Here is a 14,380-nt window from a genome sequence, read left to right on the forward strand (position 1 = left end):
CCCATCAGACTGTCAGCGGATTTCTCAAAAGAGACCTTACAGGCAAGAAAGGGCTGGAAAGAAGTATTCCAAGTCATGAAATCCAAAGACCTACAGCCAAGATTGCTTTATCCAGCAAAACTTTCATTTAGAATGGAAGGACAGATAAAGTGCTTCTCAGATAAGGTCAAGTTCAAGGAGTTCATCATCACCAAGCCCTTATTATATGAAATGCTAAAGGGACTTATATAAGAAAAAGAAGATGAAAAATATGAACAGTGAAAGGACAGCAAACACACAGTTACTAACGACCACACCTAAAACAAAAGCAAACCAAGAGGACGGGTAGATCAGGAGTGGAACCATAGAAATGAAGAAGACATGGAGGGTTAGAAACAGGGGGGTGGGAGGGGGAGAAGTGGGGCGAAGGCACAGAAAATAGCATAGATGGTAGGCAGAAAATAGATAGGGGGAGGGCGAGAATAGTGGGGGAAATATAGAATCCAAAGAACTTGAGACACGTGGTTATAAACTAAGGGGGGGGAGAATGGTGGGGGAGGGAGGGTGCGGGTGGAGGGGATTGAAGGGGGAAATAGAACAACTGTAATGGTATAATCAATAAAATATTTTTAAAAAAAAAAGAAACTAAGACACTTGTGAAATAAATGAATTCTGTTACCAGGTATAACACGGAGTAGCGATCACTTCTCCCGAGAGGTACTCCCAGTCTTTCCAGATACAAGGACAGCTTTCGGGAATGTAGCACTTTCCTTTGTGCTCCGCCAGTCTTCCAAAAGAAGAGTGAATGCAATCAAAGTACTGATTTCAATTTTTTTAAAAAAATTAGTAATCTCAACATATTCAGAACCATCTATATTCATTACACCTGTCATTGGCATGTTCTGTCTGGCCTGCTGAAGGGTTAAATCCAGTCTTTATCCTCTGCTTTTTTCCACATAGTACTTTGCATACCACAGTAGTAAGTAAACACCAGGAAAAAAATTTCATGTCATCATTTTAACCTTTTCTTATCACTTACTACAATAAAAGGGAGACAGGAGCCTAAATACCTGCATAAATGACCTATCCTGAAAAAAAACACAAAACACTTAAAGAGGTAGTGAGGGCCCCTTATGTCAATATTTACTGCTTAATAGAAAAGAATCTGTGGGTGTAACAATTTTTTGATAAAATGGTGAATTATGAGATGTGTAACATTTTCTGTTAGGGGACAGAGAAAAGAATCAAAAGTTTCTCCTGTGACTGTTCAAGTCTAAAATCACGAGAATTTAGTTCAGGTGTGTTTTGAACCTAAAAAACCTTCTATCAAGTATTTCACATTTTTATAATTAATATATCAAGTTTTGTTTTTTTGGTTTTTCTTTTTTTTATTTTAAGTATATTTTACTGATTATGCTATTACAGTTGTCCCATTTTTCTCCCCTTTATCCCCTTCCACCCTGCACCCCCTCTTCCACCAGCATTACCCCACCTTTAGTTCGTGTCCATGGGTCATACATATAAGTTCTTGACTTCTCTATTTCCTATACTACTCTTAATTTCCCCCTGTTTTGTACCTTCCAGATTATGCTTCTTATTCCCCGTACCTTTCCCCCCACATTAAGTCAGCCACATTAAGTAAATACAAGGTGATCGAAACTAAGACACTTTTGTGAAATGAATGAATCGTGTTACCAGGTATAACATGGAGTAACCCCCTTCCCCTCCCCACTGATAACCCTCCGTGTTATCTCTATCTCTGTGATTCTGTTCCTATTCTAGTTGTTTGCTCAGCTTAGTTTTGTTTTTATTTTTCTACGTTCAGTCGTTAATTGTGAGTTTGTTGTTATTTCACCGTTCACATTTTTTATCTTCTTTTTCTTAGATTAACATTTCATATAATAAGGGCTCGGTGATGATGAACTCCTTTAGCTTGACCTAGTCTGGGAAGCACTTTATCTGCCCTTCCATTCTAAATGAGAGCTTTGCTGGATAGAGCAATCTTGGATGCAGGTGCTTGCATTTCATGACTTGTTATATTTCTTTCCAGCCCCTTCTTGACTGCAAGGTTTCTTTTGAGAAATCAGCTGATAGTCTAATGGGAACTCCTTTGTAGGTGATGACTCCTTTTCTCTTGCTCCTTTTAAGATTACCTCCTTATCTTTAATATTGAGTGATTTGATTATGCTGTGCCTTGGTGTGTTCCTCTTTGGGTCCAATTTCTTTGGGACTCTCTGAGCTTCCTGGACTTCCTGGAAGTTTATTTCCTCTGCCAAATTGGGGAAGTTCTCCTTTATTTTTTTAAAATAAGTTTTCAGTTTCTTGCTCTTCCTCTTCTTTTAGCAGCCCTGTGATTCATATGTTGGAATATTTAAAGTTGTCCCAGAGGTTCCTAAGCCTTTCCTCATTTTTTTGAATTATTGTTTTTTCATTCTGTTCCAGTGGAATGTTTATTTCTTCTTTTTGTTCCAAATCATTGATTTCAACCCTGATTTCCTTCCCTTCACTGTTGGTTCCCTGTATATTTTTCTTCATTTCACTTTGCATAGCCTTCACTTCTTCCTCTGTTTTGTGTCCGTACTCAATTTCTGTTAACATCCTGATTACCAGTGTTTTGAACTCTGCATTTGATAGGTTGACTATCTCCTTAGCACCTAGTTATTTTTCTGGAGTTTTGATCTGTTCTTTCACGTGGACCATATTTCTTTGCCTTAGTGCACCTGTTACTTTGTAAGGGGCAGAGCCTTAGGTATTATCCAGGGTGGGGCAACCCTCTTTGCTGCACTGTGGTGCTGTATTTGGGGGAGGGGTCAGAGAGGGAACAGTGCTACTTGCTTGGCTCTCGCCCCAATTTCAGTCACTTCTCCCACTACCCACAAGTGGATTGTGCCCTTTCAAGTGCTGATCCCTGGGTGGGTGGGTTTGTGTACATTCTAGGGCCCTGTGGGTCCCTCCAGCAAACTCTCCTGTGGGACTCAGAGTTTCTCCTGCTGCTGCAACCCCCACAGGTTTTACAGCCAGAGTCTTATCTAAAATGTTATCACCTTTTTGAAGTTGTACCCACAAAAAAATCTTACTATCTCTATGAATATAAAAATTAAACAAAATAATCTCAAGGAATAATTAATTTTGGTATGTTATCAAAATATTTTGTTAGAGAGTAAATAAATATATGATTTATTTATTTTGTAACATAAATACATAATATATTTATGTATTGCATAATAAATACAGTAAATAAATACCCTTAACATAAATATGTACCTGTATTTTCTATTATTAAAATATTTTCTAAATTAATTTCATAAATGACAAAACATTAATATTGTGTAATAACAATAAAATTTTAAATATACTTAGGTAAAATAATAGTAAAAGAATTCAACATAAGTAGGTACTAAAATTTATAAAGTATATAAAGTTTTTTTCTAAATTTGTTTTAAAATGTAACAATGCTATAAAAATTAACATGGAAGCAGGGAATCCTAAATCCTTGCCTCGTCTCTCAAATAGAAATACTCATATTCTTTTAGGGTTCTGCTATCCTTCTCATAGCTCATCTCACACAGTACTATGATTTTTTATTCCAACCATATGCTGTCACTTGACTTTAAGCTCCACGTGGGAAGACAATGAAATCATGTTACTGGCCCTGTCCCAATCTCTAGTAGTACATAGCAGACACTCAATCATTGAGTGAAGGTAAATAAATGAATCTACCCATACAAGTGATGCATGATCTCATTTAGGTTTCCCTCAGACAATAATGCCCTAGAGTCGATAATTTCTCACCTCAACCCTCCACTCTTCAAAAGCCATTTTTCTTGGCCATTGCATCTCTCCTCTGCATAGAAAACCTTTCTCCTCCCCTGTTCTGCGTGAAAGGCCTCTTCTCGTTGCTTAAGATCCAATTTAGCGCAATCATTTCAGTGCAATCCTTTACATCCTACACTTCTTTTTTTTCCTTGTTTGAATATGTCATTTTTTAAAAATATTTTATTTCTTGATCTTTAGAGGGGAAGGGAAGGAGAGAGGTAGAGAAATATCAATGTATGGTTGCCTCTTGTGCGCCCCCTGCCAGAAACCGGGAACTGGCCCACAACCCAGGTATGTGCCCTGACTGGGAATCGAACCGTGATCGTGTAGTTCTCAGGCCCGCGCTCAGTTCACTGAGCTATACCAGCCCAGGGCTTGAACGTGTCATTTATTTATTTTATTTATTTTATTTATTTATTTTATCCTACACTTCTTATACACAGTGATGTGTGCAAATGTTTACTGGAGGATTCAGAAGAGTGATTGGCAAATATGTCAATAAAAGTCTAACAGAGATCAAAAAAGCAAAAGTAACAACTAATATTTTTCCATGTGTATTATGGTCCATCCACTATTTTAACCACTTTAAATACATCACTAACTCATCTAATTCTAATGACAACCTCATAAGGTAGAGTCCATTGTAATACGGGTACTTTTGTATCCACCATCCCTGCAGTGTAACACAATGTTCCACAATGAGGTGCTTCGTAAACATTGGCTGTCCCATTGTTTAGATGAGGGATGTCTCACCTAAATAAACCACAATTCCTATATATACAGCCAAAGCAGTAGCATCAAGTGGTTATGCTGATGACTGATGAGTTTTTTTTTACACTAACCAAAACTGCAAGAAAGAAGAAGAAAGCTAAAAATCACTTTTAAGTTATCTGCTTTAAGCAGACTTGGGCAAACTTACCATATGCTGGTGTGTTGCATCCATGAAGTAGATATTATTATACCCATTTTAAAAAGGGGAAGTTGAGACTCCAGTGGTTAAGTAACTTGTTCCAACATATTTCAGTTAATAAAAAGGAGGACCAGTATTTGAGCCAAATTCTATATGACTCTTTCCAATATGTTACTCTGTATTTCTTTAATCTGCAGTGACTTCTCAACTTAGATATATAGTCCTTTTATAGTCAATGAATCCTTGGCACTATCAGGAGCCTCATGACAACAAGTTACAGGCTCATTTCTCTAAATAAGCTCACCAAAGTCACATGGAAGACAACCCAAATCCTATTACCATAACCAACTTTACAATAGAAAGTTCTGAATAACAAAGTTGGTTCCAAATTAATCAGAGTCCTCTTAGCCAATTCCAATTGTATTTATTTAATACATTTCTTCAAGTTTTTATGAGATTTGATCAGTAAATAAATAAATCATTGTGGAACTGAAAGTCAGAAGTGAGCAAATAGGTATTTTTTTAAATAATAGCGTCAATCCTAAGCATATGAAACAAAATTAGGATGTACATTTATCTAATCAGCCATGCATCTATAATAGTCATAATCGAATCAAGTAAATAATGATGTAGGTTTCAGTCATTTTATCATTATAAAGGTTTTACTTTCCTTGTCCTTTTTACTAAAATGTCTCCCTTGCTCATCTGTTCTACAGCATGGTTTCTACCTGCCTTTATTTTCCCCTGCATGGGCTTGTTCTTTTAACCTCTGCCTGTGTCTTTCTAGAGAGATTGATACAGTCTCAAGTTACTTGACTCTTCTACCTATTCTAAATGGGGACCATTAGATAAATGTGACTCTCCTGGGAAACAGACCACAAAACCTCTCTCTTCTTTGCTCATGGTTTATATGAAATAAGCCCTGGAAGCCCTTTGTGTGAATATGCTCCTGGAGGAAGAATGGGTGACCTACTTGCCTTAGAAGCCCTCCCTCTGGGCACTGGCTCTATTCATTACCAGAAGAGGAGGGGCCAGTGAGGCCACATTACAAGTGCACCTACATAAAAGCTAATAGCCCCTGGGTTCTGTATTTGCTTTCATGGGTACTACGCATCCCTGCTGCTAAAGGAAATTTATGAAGTTAAGAGTAGATTATGCTGCCATAAAACAGTGACTAATATTTATTGACTGAACACACACATATGCACACACCACATCTCACAATGCCTAATTGAGATCTTAAAGAAACTTGCAGGAGATCACAGCTCACATCAGCAGAGCTGGGATTTGAACTCTGGTGTGTGAGCCAGAGCTCCCACTATTACCCCCTGTCCTATACAGCCTCAACACACCATTTTCATGGTGTAACACCCATTAGGATAAAGCTGTTGGCATCACCATTATAACTTAATATCAACAATAACAGCACAACAATAACAGAATATATGAAAAATATGCACGGAAATATAGTGAATGAAGAGTAGTTCACTATCACTTTCTCAAAATTGTAGTTGAATCTGGGAATAAATGTTGCATCCATTCTAAAATGAGTTCTCTCATCAATTCATTGTATTAATGTATTGCTTTAATGATATTGTATTACTTTAATAATACTACCTGAATAATATCGCACACTCTATTACTTTAATAATATTGCACACCTAACAGATGTGACATTCGTATTATATTAACATGTAACACAAAATACCTTGCAGATAACATGTGATATGTTACATGAATATAAAATAATGATTATAACAGTCTTCTAGTTACCAGTCAACCAGAACAAAAATGTTAGCTAGTTTTATAAATAGTGTTCTGTTTTGTTTTCTTTTTAAAAAGATTTTATTTATTTACTTATGGGGGGAAAGAGAGGGTAATGAAACATCAGTGTTCAAGAGAAACATCAATCGGTTGCCTCTTGCATCCTCGCAAGTGGGAACCTGGCCCACAACCCAGGCACGTACCCTGACCAGGAAACGAACCCAAAACCTTTGGTTCACAGGCTGGCGCTCAATCCACTGAGCCACACCAGCCAGGAAAAGTTCTGTAAATAATGTTTTTAAGTGCTGTGTTTTCTATTAAAACCTGAATGCTTTGTATTATCAAGAAAAAGAGGCTTACCCTGGAGCACAAACGCAACCACTTATGCAGGGTGAGGATGGGGCACAAGTGAAGTTCATGGCCAGGTTTGCACATGTAATCTCACAATTTACACCACCTGCTGGTAATTCAGGATCAGGAAACCTGCAGTCAAAATATATTTTTCCCTCGGGGCAGGCATGAACTTCAGGAACAAGACACAGACAAAACACACTTAAATTTGTATTCAAGCCACAGATAATCATACTAAAGTGCATTTGTATCAAAATACATGTAATATTTTATCAGTTATTATTACATGATTCTCTTACTCTGTGATGTTTGGCTGATGAGCTTACAAACATTCTCTAGCTAGATTCTCTTTATAAATATTTCAATTTCCAAAACCTATTTTGAGTTTGAAACCTTAGATTCCTTCCAATAACACGATAACTAAACAACTACTGTATAATTTCCTGAGGTCAAGGAACAGGGTATTTTGATTAATCTAAACATATATCCCCAAATATCTGAAGAATAACAATTAATATGTTTAAACTTTACAAATCTGTTTGTTTACAATGGACACATGAAAATGTCAGACCTTGCTTCACCTCTAAGTTGTTACTGACATCAGCCCTCACTGTACTATGAAAGCAGTGAAGTGGACATACTTGCAGGGAGGGTAAGAACTACAGATTTCTCCAGAATGCTTTTGGGCTCAGTGGGATTAAATAGGTGCCTTATGTAGGGGCAAAGGGAGCAAGTCCTACAGACTCCTCTGTAAGCAGTCTGGCCACCGGGATTTCCCTTTCTTTAACTCTGAGGCACCTTGAAGCAAACGGGCCAAGTCAGGGATGGCCCAGAAGCTACTGAGTATGTGGGCGGTCCATGAACATACCTTTAAAGAAGCCCTAGAAAGCCTGAATCCTTATAAAGTAAATCCAGGTATACACTTAAATGTTGATTTATAATAACATGTACAGGACTGTGTATATAAACAACAAAGCAGTAGCTCACATTTAGTGTTAACAGCCTACACTCTTTCTGTCCATGAAAGTCCATGAAAGTAGTGTTATTAATTCGCCTAGAATTTTCTCTGAAGTGACTATAAATTTAAAGGTTTTTTTATAGAGAAAATAAATAATATAGCATCCCCCAATGCGTAGCTTCTCTGGGAATGATATACAAGGGTAAATGACATTATAAGGAAAGATGGCAGTAGACGTCATTTTAGATGCCATTTTTTAAGTGATGGCTGCTAGTTCTAAACCCTTGCTACTCATAACACAGCCCAGGCACCAGTGGCAATGGCATCACCTTGATCTTTCACAGAAATGTAGAATCTCAGGCATCACTCCCGACCTGCCGAATCAGAATCAGCATTTTAACAAGATCCCCAGATTATTGTGAGCACATTAATATCTGAGAAGTGCTGGTCTACAGTAGCACCACAACTTCTGTCTCACAAGGGCATTGCAACAGCTGCCAAGATACATATCCCTGAAGCATTTGTGGCACCTGGTAGGCAGAATCGAGGCAGCATGCCTGGATCGATGACCTCTGCCTCGAAGCAGCCTTATGTGCTCAACCCAGACTGTCCTACCAAAGTAAAAGAAGGTAGGAAGCACTGAAGCACCACGTTCAGAAACACTCTCAAACCTACATTCATGCACACAGACAAGGAGGGTTGTGATACAGTAAACACTTCTGCCAGAAAAGCAGGGGCAGTATACTAGAGCCACCCTCTCAAGAAAAATACGTATCTCGATCTTACCAGTAGAGGGCGGTGCAGGCTCATCACATTTCACAGTCCCATTTGAACATTGGCTAGTAAGAGTAAACAAATATTATAAATCAAAATTTATGTTTTCTGTATTTCAAAACAATATAATGTGTAAAAATTTATTGAATAAATATACAAATGTTATTTTTTCATACATTTTTTCACAAATAAGTTACTGGCTTAGGTCCAATTTGAAGAGAGCTATGTCAGTTCAGCATATTTTCATCAAACACTTACATATATAGGGCATTGAATAGGCACAGGGAAGACAAAGACCAAGATTCACATTCTTTGCTCAAGTGGGAAGGCTGTAATACTCGGTGGAAAGGTAGTACAAAGCCACACAGGGGTAGAGCTGTAACCAGGTGCAATGCCGGAAGGGACAGGACACGCAGATGGCCAAGAGGCAAAGGCCAGGTGCTGTTCAGACACTAACGCTTTGTCTCTGAGGTGAACCATTGACCTGAACCCGAGAACTGATAGGGTTGGTTCGATTTCCAGAAAAATCATTCTGGCAGCAGCTCTGAAGATACAATGAAATCGCATCTTCCTTGAAACTTAAATTCTAAAGTCCAGGCATGCGATGAAAAGCAAATACAGGCAAATTAATCCCAAAGCTCCTTTAAGAAGCTCTTATGAGAGGGAACGACACTGTGGTTCTCATACATAATCATAAACAACATAACGAGCTTTTCTTCCAGCTTTGGTCCAGTCGTGTGTTTTATGGTTGACTCCAGATAAAGAAGCTAATGTATAAGGACCACGTCACATGGAAAAATGTGCTTATCTGTTGTCTGACCCCAGGATGGCACTCGGAGGTGTGCCGCGCTCACATTGTCAATGGCAGAGAGGAACTGAGACAGACAGAGCTCAGACGACTGAGGCAGCTTTTCCACGCCGTGCTCATTCTCAGACATTCCTTAGAGAAATGGCAAATGAGGTTACTACACTAATGGGATGTTTTTTTCTCATTGAAGAGGAACAATTCCTTCATTTTTCTTTTTTTGGCCAATTTACTCAATTGAATTCAATTATGTTAAATTTTCAACACCTAGACAAAATGGAAGGGAATATGACTAAAGGCAAGAAGACCAGGTAGAGGTAGGAAGTGACATGGTTATGACAGTGGCAATGGAAAGGAAGCAAATTTCAACTATTTGCAAAAAAGGAAAATCCACAGTCATTGGGGGTTTATTGTCTAAGGGTGTTGAATAGGAGGAAAGAGTCAAAAAATAACTCCCAGATTTCTGGCTTGGGAAAATGTGGCCAGTAGTACAAACTACTAGAGAAAGATCTAAAAGCTGGTTGCCTTTGTATCTTGATTGAGACATGGAAGGAAAGGAGAGGGAGATAACAATGAGGGTAAATTGAGTATAAATTGTATGTTGCCGTGGATATGCAATAAGACGCTAAGCAAAGTGGGCACCAGAAAAGTCACCACAGAACCACGTTTCCTGAGCTTGAATCTGGCCTCTGTGACCAGCCTGCTTGACTCCCTGTGCCCCATTCTGTCACCAGTAAACTGAGAATTTAACAATAGCACTTATCTTTGAGGGTTACAGTCATGAGTGTTTCAGTAACAGATATGAAAGACTCAGAACAGTGCCAGACTAGAGAAGGCACATAGTAATGGCAAGATATCATTACTCCTACCCTCTTTTTACTATGATCTACTGTCTATGATCATCTGTTGCCACCAATAGTGGGATTAAACGGGGAATGTCGGGAGGTGAGGGTGGATCAGGGTGGGTTGCTGCATGGACATCTGCATGATCAGGATAAAAATGTGTCTGCATTTTTAACAGATGCGATACAACCTGAATGAGTGTTATCCCAGTAACGTGTCCTCTCACCAGGATCCATGCTCCTAGGGAGACGGTACTCCGACTCCAGCGTGTGACATGGTTAAATCCACTTTGGAATTGCTTTTTTTGAAGCCAGTGGATAAACTGCAAACCTCTTAGTAACTTGCATTATTTGCACATTCACCTCACTCCTAAATTCCCTCTAAAAAACCAAACTGTTCCAAGGGCTTCCATTTTGCTGCATTACACTTCAGTTCCACTCTTTTCTACAGTTATGAGTACAAGACTGAGGCATTCTATGCTGCAATGTTACATATGTGTGTGTGTGTATATACACACACATATGCGCATACACACATTATATATACACACATATATACGTGTATATATGGTTTTAAAGGTTATGTTAGAATTAACTGTATTTTTAAATTACAGTAGTCATTTCAATTTACAGTTTTGGGTAAGAAATCATGTCAGTACATGTTATACATCAAGTACAATCACCATCGTTGAAATCTACCATAAGCCCGTGGGTGTTGGGATAAGTTCTCCGGGTTGGTAAATGCTGCCCCTGTAATGACACCGGCAGTGAAATCTATGAGGGAAAAAAAGTTAAATTAATAAACTAGGATATGTGCATGTAGATCTTAGAAAACACAAAATTCAAGTAGACCCCATGCTCTGTTTTGGCAATTTAAGGTGCACTCTAAAAATGACATCTTTCTATGAGACTACATGCAATTCTGTCATACAAATGGCAGAAACCATTTAAATGCAAAGTCTTGAGTAGCTTCAAATTTTGTTTTCTAAATTAAAAATATCTGTATTTATTGTTTTAGTCACAGTACAGACTGTGTTGTATTAGTCACAAAAAAGTCCCTGAACGCCCCTCGGAGAAACGTAACTGAGACTTCATTGAACCCTATGTTAATACAAAAGTCTTCATCTCCCGTGATTTGAGAAATTTCTGAGTGCAGACAGGCGTTGAAATGCTGCTCCTAAAGTTTGTCACGTGACAGTGGAACACCAACCTTGCTAGTAATCATCATATGATAAAAACAAGTAGAAATATATTCCTGAATTAACCTTCTGATTCCTGAGCTCTTTCTGCAGCTATTTGTGAACAAGGATAGGATTAAAAATAAATAAGTAAGGCAAAGACATTAGGAAATATTAAAGAAATGACTCCCAAGCAGATCTTGGCATACGTGCACACTTACTTTATGGAAGAAGTGACTTCATGAAGAAAATTATTTTTTCCCCATAAATGGTGCTGAATCAGTTAGATTAAGAAAGAGAGGAAAGAAACCAGCGTGAAAGCCCGTTTCATCTGTCAAGAGGAAGACAGATAAAAACTGGGTGCTGCCAACGGTTTCTGTGACTTACATGGGCACACAGAAGTGAAGCGTTTCCTCGTAGTATTTGCCTTCGGGACAGTTGCAGCCTTCGGCACATTCGTCAGTACACCGCTCGGGGGCGGAGAGGGCCATGCAGGAGCGGCGACAGAAGGAGGAGCAGTGGTGGTACAGCATGCCTTTCTGGCACACCAGGCCTGGGGACAGAGGAGGGCAGCTGAGGAGGAGGGCAGCTGAGGACTGCCCCAGGGAGAGGGCGTTTTGTGCTGAATTATAGATCGATATAAATCATGGGGGGAAAGATATCAGAACATTACAGAATCCTATAGCAGAAATAAATTAATTACAACCTTTTCCTCAATAGAAGTGTAATAGAAAAATAAAATTTCTATTTTGAAATATTTTTAAGTGAGACATTCCATAACATTCTTTTTTTGTTGCTTTTTTAATAACATTCTTTAATAGCCTGCACCACGGTTTTTAGAACTATTTCAGGTATTTTATGTCTAAATGCACTTCCTGCCCTCGCATTTCAAATCTATTGACTATTATACTGACATCATCTTCTTTTTTTTAATATTTTATTTAGAGACAGGGGACAGGAAGGAGAAAGAGTGTGAGAGAAACATCTATGTATGGTTGCCTCTCATGTGTCCCCTGCTGGGAACTGGCCCGCAACCCAGGCATGTGCCCTGACTGGGAATTGAACCAGCGACCCTTTGCTTCACAGGCCCGTGCTCAATCCACTGAGCTACACCAGCCAGGGCTGACATCATCTTCTTTATGATATATTTAAGCATCACTTAAATAAACTATGTTTTCTACAGATAAGACCAAACTTGATTTTATTGATCCATATTCATAGCTCTTATTTTTCACCTTCTTAATCATGCTTGTGCTTTTTTTCTAAACCCTTCCAATTTCTCTCTAGTCCAAACTGAACTGATTAGAGTGGACAAACTAAAATAACTTAAAGAGCAAACACCCAGAAGGTGCTGGATAAAACACAATTGAAATTGTGTTTAAGGTACATTTATCTTCTAAGGAAAAAATGGGGCATGAAGGGTAAGTACCACCCCCCAATGCCAGAAGTAAAGAGGGAAGTAATATCCAGAAATTTGAATAGAGAGGAGAATCAATCTATTGGATTTAACTCATGTGGGAACAGAAAATGAAACTTGGTCCTTTGTAAGGAAGGCACTAGACCTTTATCTTGAACCCTCAAAAAGCTCCATCCTCAGTTGCAAAGGTGGACCGCAGCAGAGGTCAGCTAACTCCCATACAGAGCCGAACGATAAGCAGTTTCAGCTTTTCAGGATGGACGGTCTCTGTCATAACTACTCAGCTCTGCCCTTTGGGCCACGGTAGCCCAAAAGCAGCCATAGACAATATATAAACAAATGGGCAATAAACTTTATTTACAAAAACACAGGAAGCCAAAGGTTTGCCAACACCGGACTAAAAATCTGTTCTTAGGACTGGGAGATGCTAGGAAAACCTCTGGTCTGTGATAAAATAAAATATCCTCTGAAAAATCAAAACCCCAAAGATGCATGCTGCACGGGTTTGTTATATGAATTTACATTGCTTTTATATTTACATTATCATTCTTAGAAAGCCCAAGCTAGGGAAATATCATCAAAACTGGCCAATAAACTTTTTGGAGTGACAGAAAAAGGCTTTGTGAAACACCCTGTGGGGTGGAGATGTGGACGAAGCGATGCTCTTGAAATCCCAGCCACAAAGGATTCTAATAAAGGGAGGCAGGATCCCAATAAAAATGAGCTCATAAAAAGTATAGAACAAATACAAAAAGAAACAATCTACCAGGGATGAGAGCAGCAGACCATGACCATGAAAACTAGAGCCCTAATAAATTGAGATAATCCTTGGCTCCTGCATAACTTGCCTACATAACTGCAAATCAGCTGTGTCACTATAACACATAATGCTTTTCAGTACTTAGGTATGACATTTCTGTAAAAGTTTTCTCAAACTATTTCTGTTACACATTTCAAACCACACAGTTACACGTTAAGTTTGCTAATAACAAAAATATCAAAATTTATTGATCTTATCCAACATATCTTCAATTTTAAGAAACAAAGTATTTCATTTGTTTTTTTTGTGTGTGTACATTATAATAAATTTTAAATCACTTGAGCAATATTGACTTTCCACTTTTAAAAAAATGGAAGCAGTAACTACACATGCAAAACTCTCTAAAGTATTATCTGATTGTCTTTGTCTGTGTTATTGCCATCATACTCACCGCAGAATGAAACGTAAGCTCTGAAATCAATGGTGACACCACGCTGGCCACAGAGGTAGGCATAGTGGGCGAGAGCGTTGCACAGGCAGGCACTTCCACATTTGCACGCATCGTGGCGGCACAGCTGGTAGTAGAGCCCAGGGGTGACGTAGAAGTGACAAGGAGCGAAGAGCTCTTGGTGGATGACATCACAGTGTGCTGCATATCCAACTAACAGACAACAAACCACATTAGCTCCTCGTTTACTCATTCTGATCTTAACCCTACGGATCAAGTTCCAGAACTAGCACAGCATCTTGCTTTCCTAGAAATATACTGTANACGCATCGTGGCGGCACAGCTGGTAGTAGAGCCCAGGGGTGACGTAGAAGTGAC

The 14,380-nt window shown here is 38.7% G+C and overlaps 1 protein-coding gene across 1 annotated transcript in view; it reads right to left on the minus strand.

Annotated features, from left to right (window-relative positions):
• The window catches only part of OTOGL (otogelin like), a gene marked incomplete at its 5' end in the record, with an annotated part of 117,201 nt that overhangs the window by 66,780 nt on the left and 36,041 nt on the right, over positions 1 to 14,380 (minus strand). Inside the window, 6 exons of the mRNA XM_037042811.1 lie at positions 659 to 766; positions 6,830 to 6,992; positions 8,565 to 8,617; positions 10,899 to 10,973; positions 11,765 to 11,930; positions 14,006 to 14,215. Of these exons, the coding sequence (XP_036898706.1) occupies positions 659 to 766; positions 6,830 to 6,992; positions 8,565 to 8,617; positions 10,899 to 10,973; positions 11,765 to 11,930; positions 14,006 to 14,215 (775 nt within the window). The remainder of the gene's footprint in view (positions 1 to 658; positions 767 to 6,829; positions 6,993 to 8,564; positions 8,618 to 10,898; positions 10,974 to 11,764; positions 11,931 to 14,005; positions 14,216 to 14,380) is intronic.

The sequence above is a fragment of the Sturnira hondurensis genome, unplaced genomic scaffold (assembly GCF_014824575.4).
Source record: "Sturnira hondurensis isolate 20B ecotype Veracruz unplaced genomic scaffold, ASM1482457v3 Scaffold0003801, whole genome shotgun sequence".
Classification (NCBI taxonomy): domain Eukaryota; kingdom Metazoa; phylum Chordata; class Mammalia; order Chiroptera; family Phyllostomidae; genus Sturnira; species Sturnira hondurensis.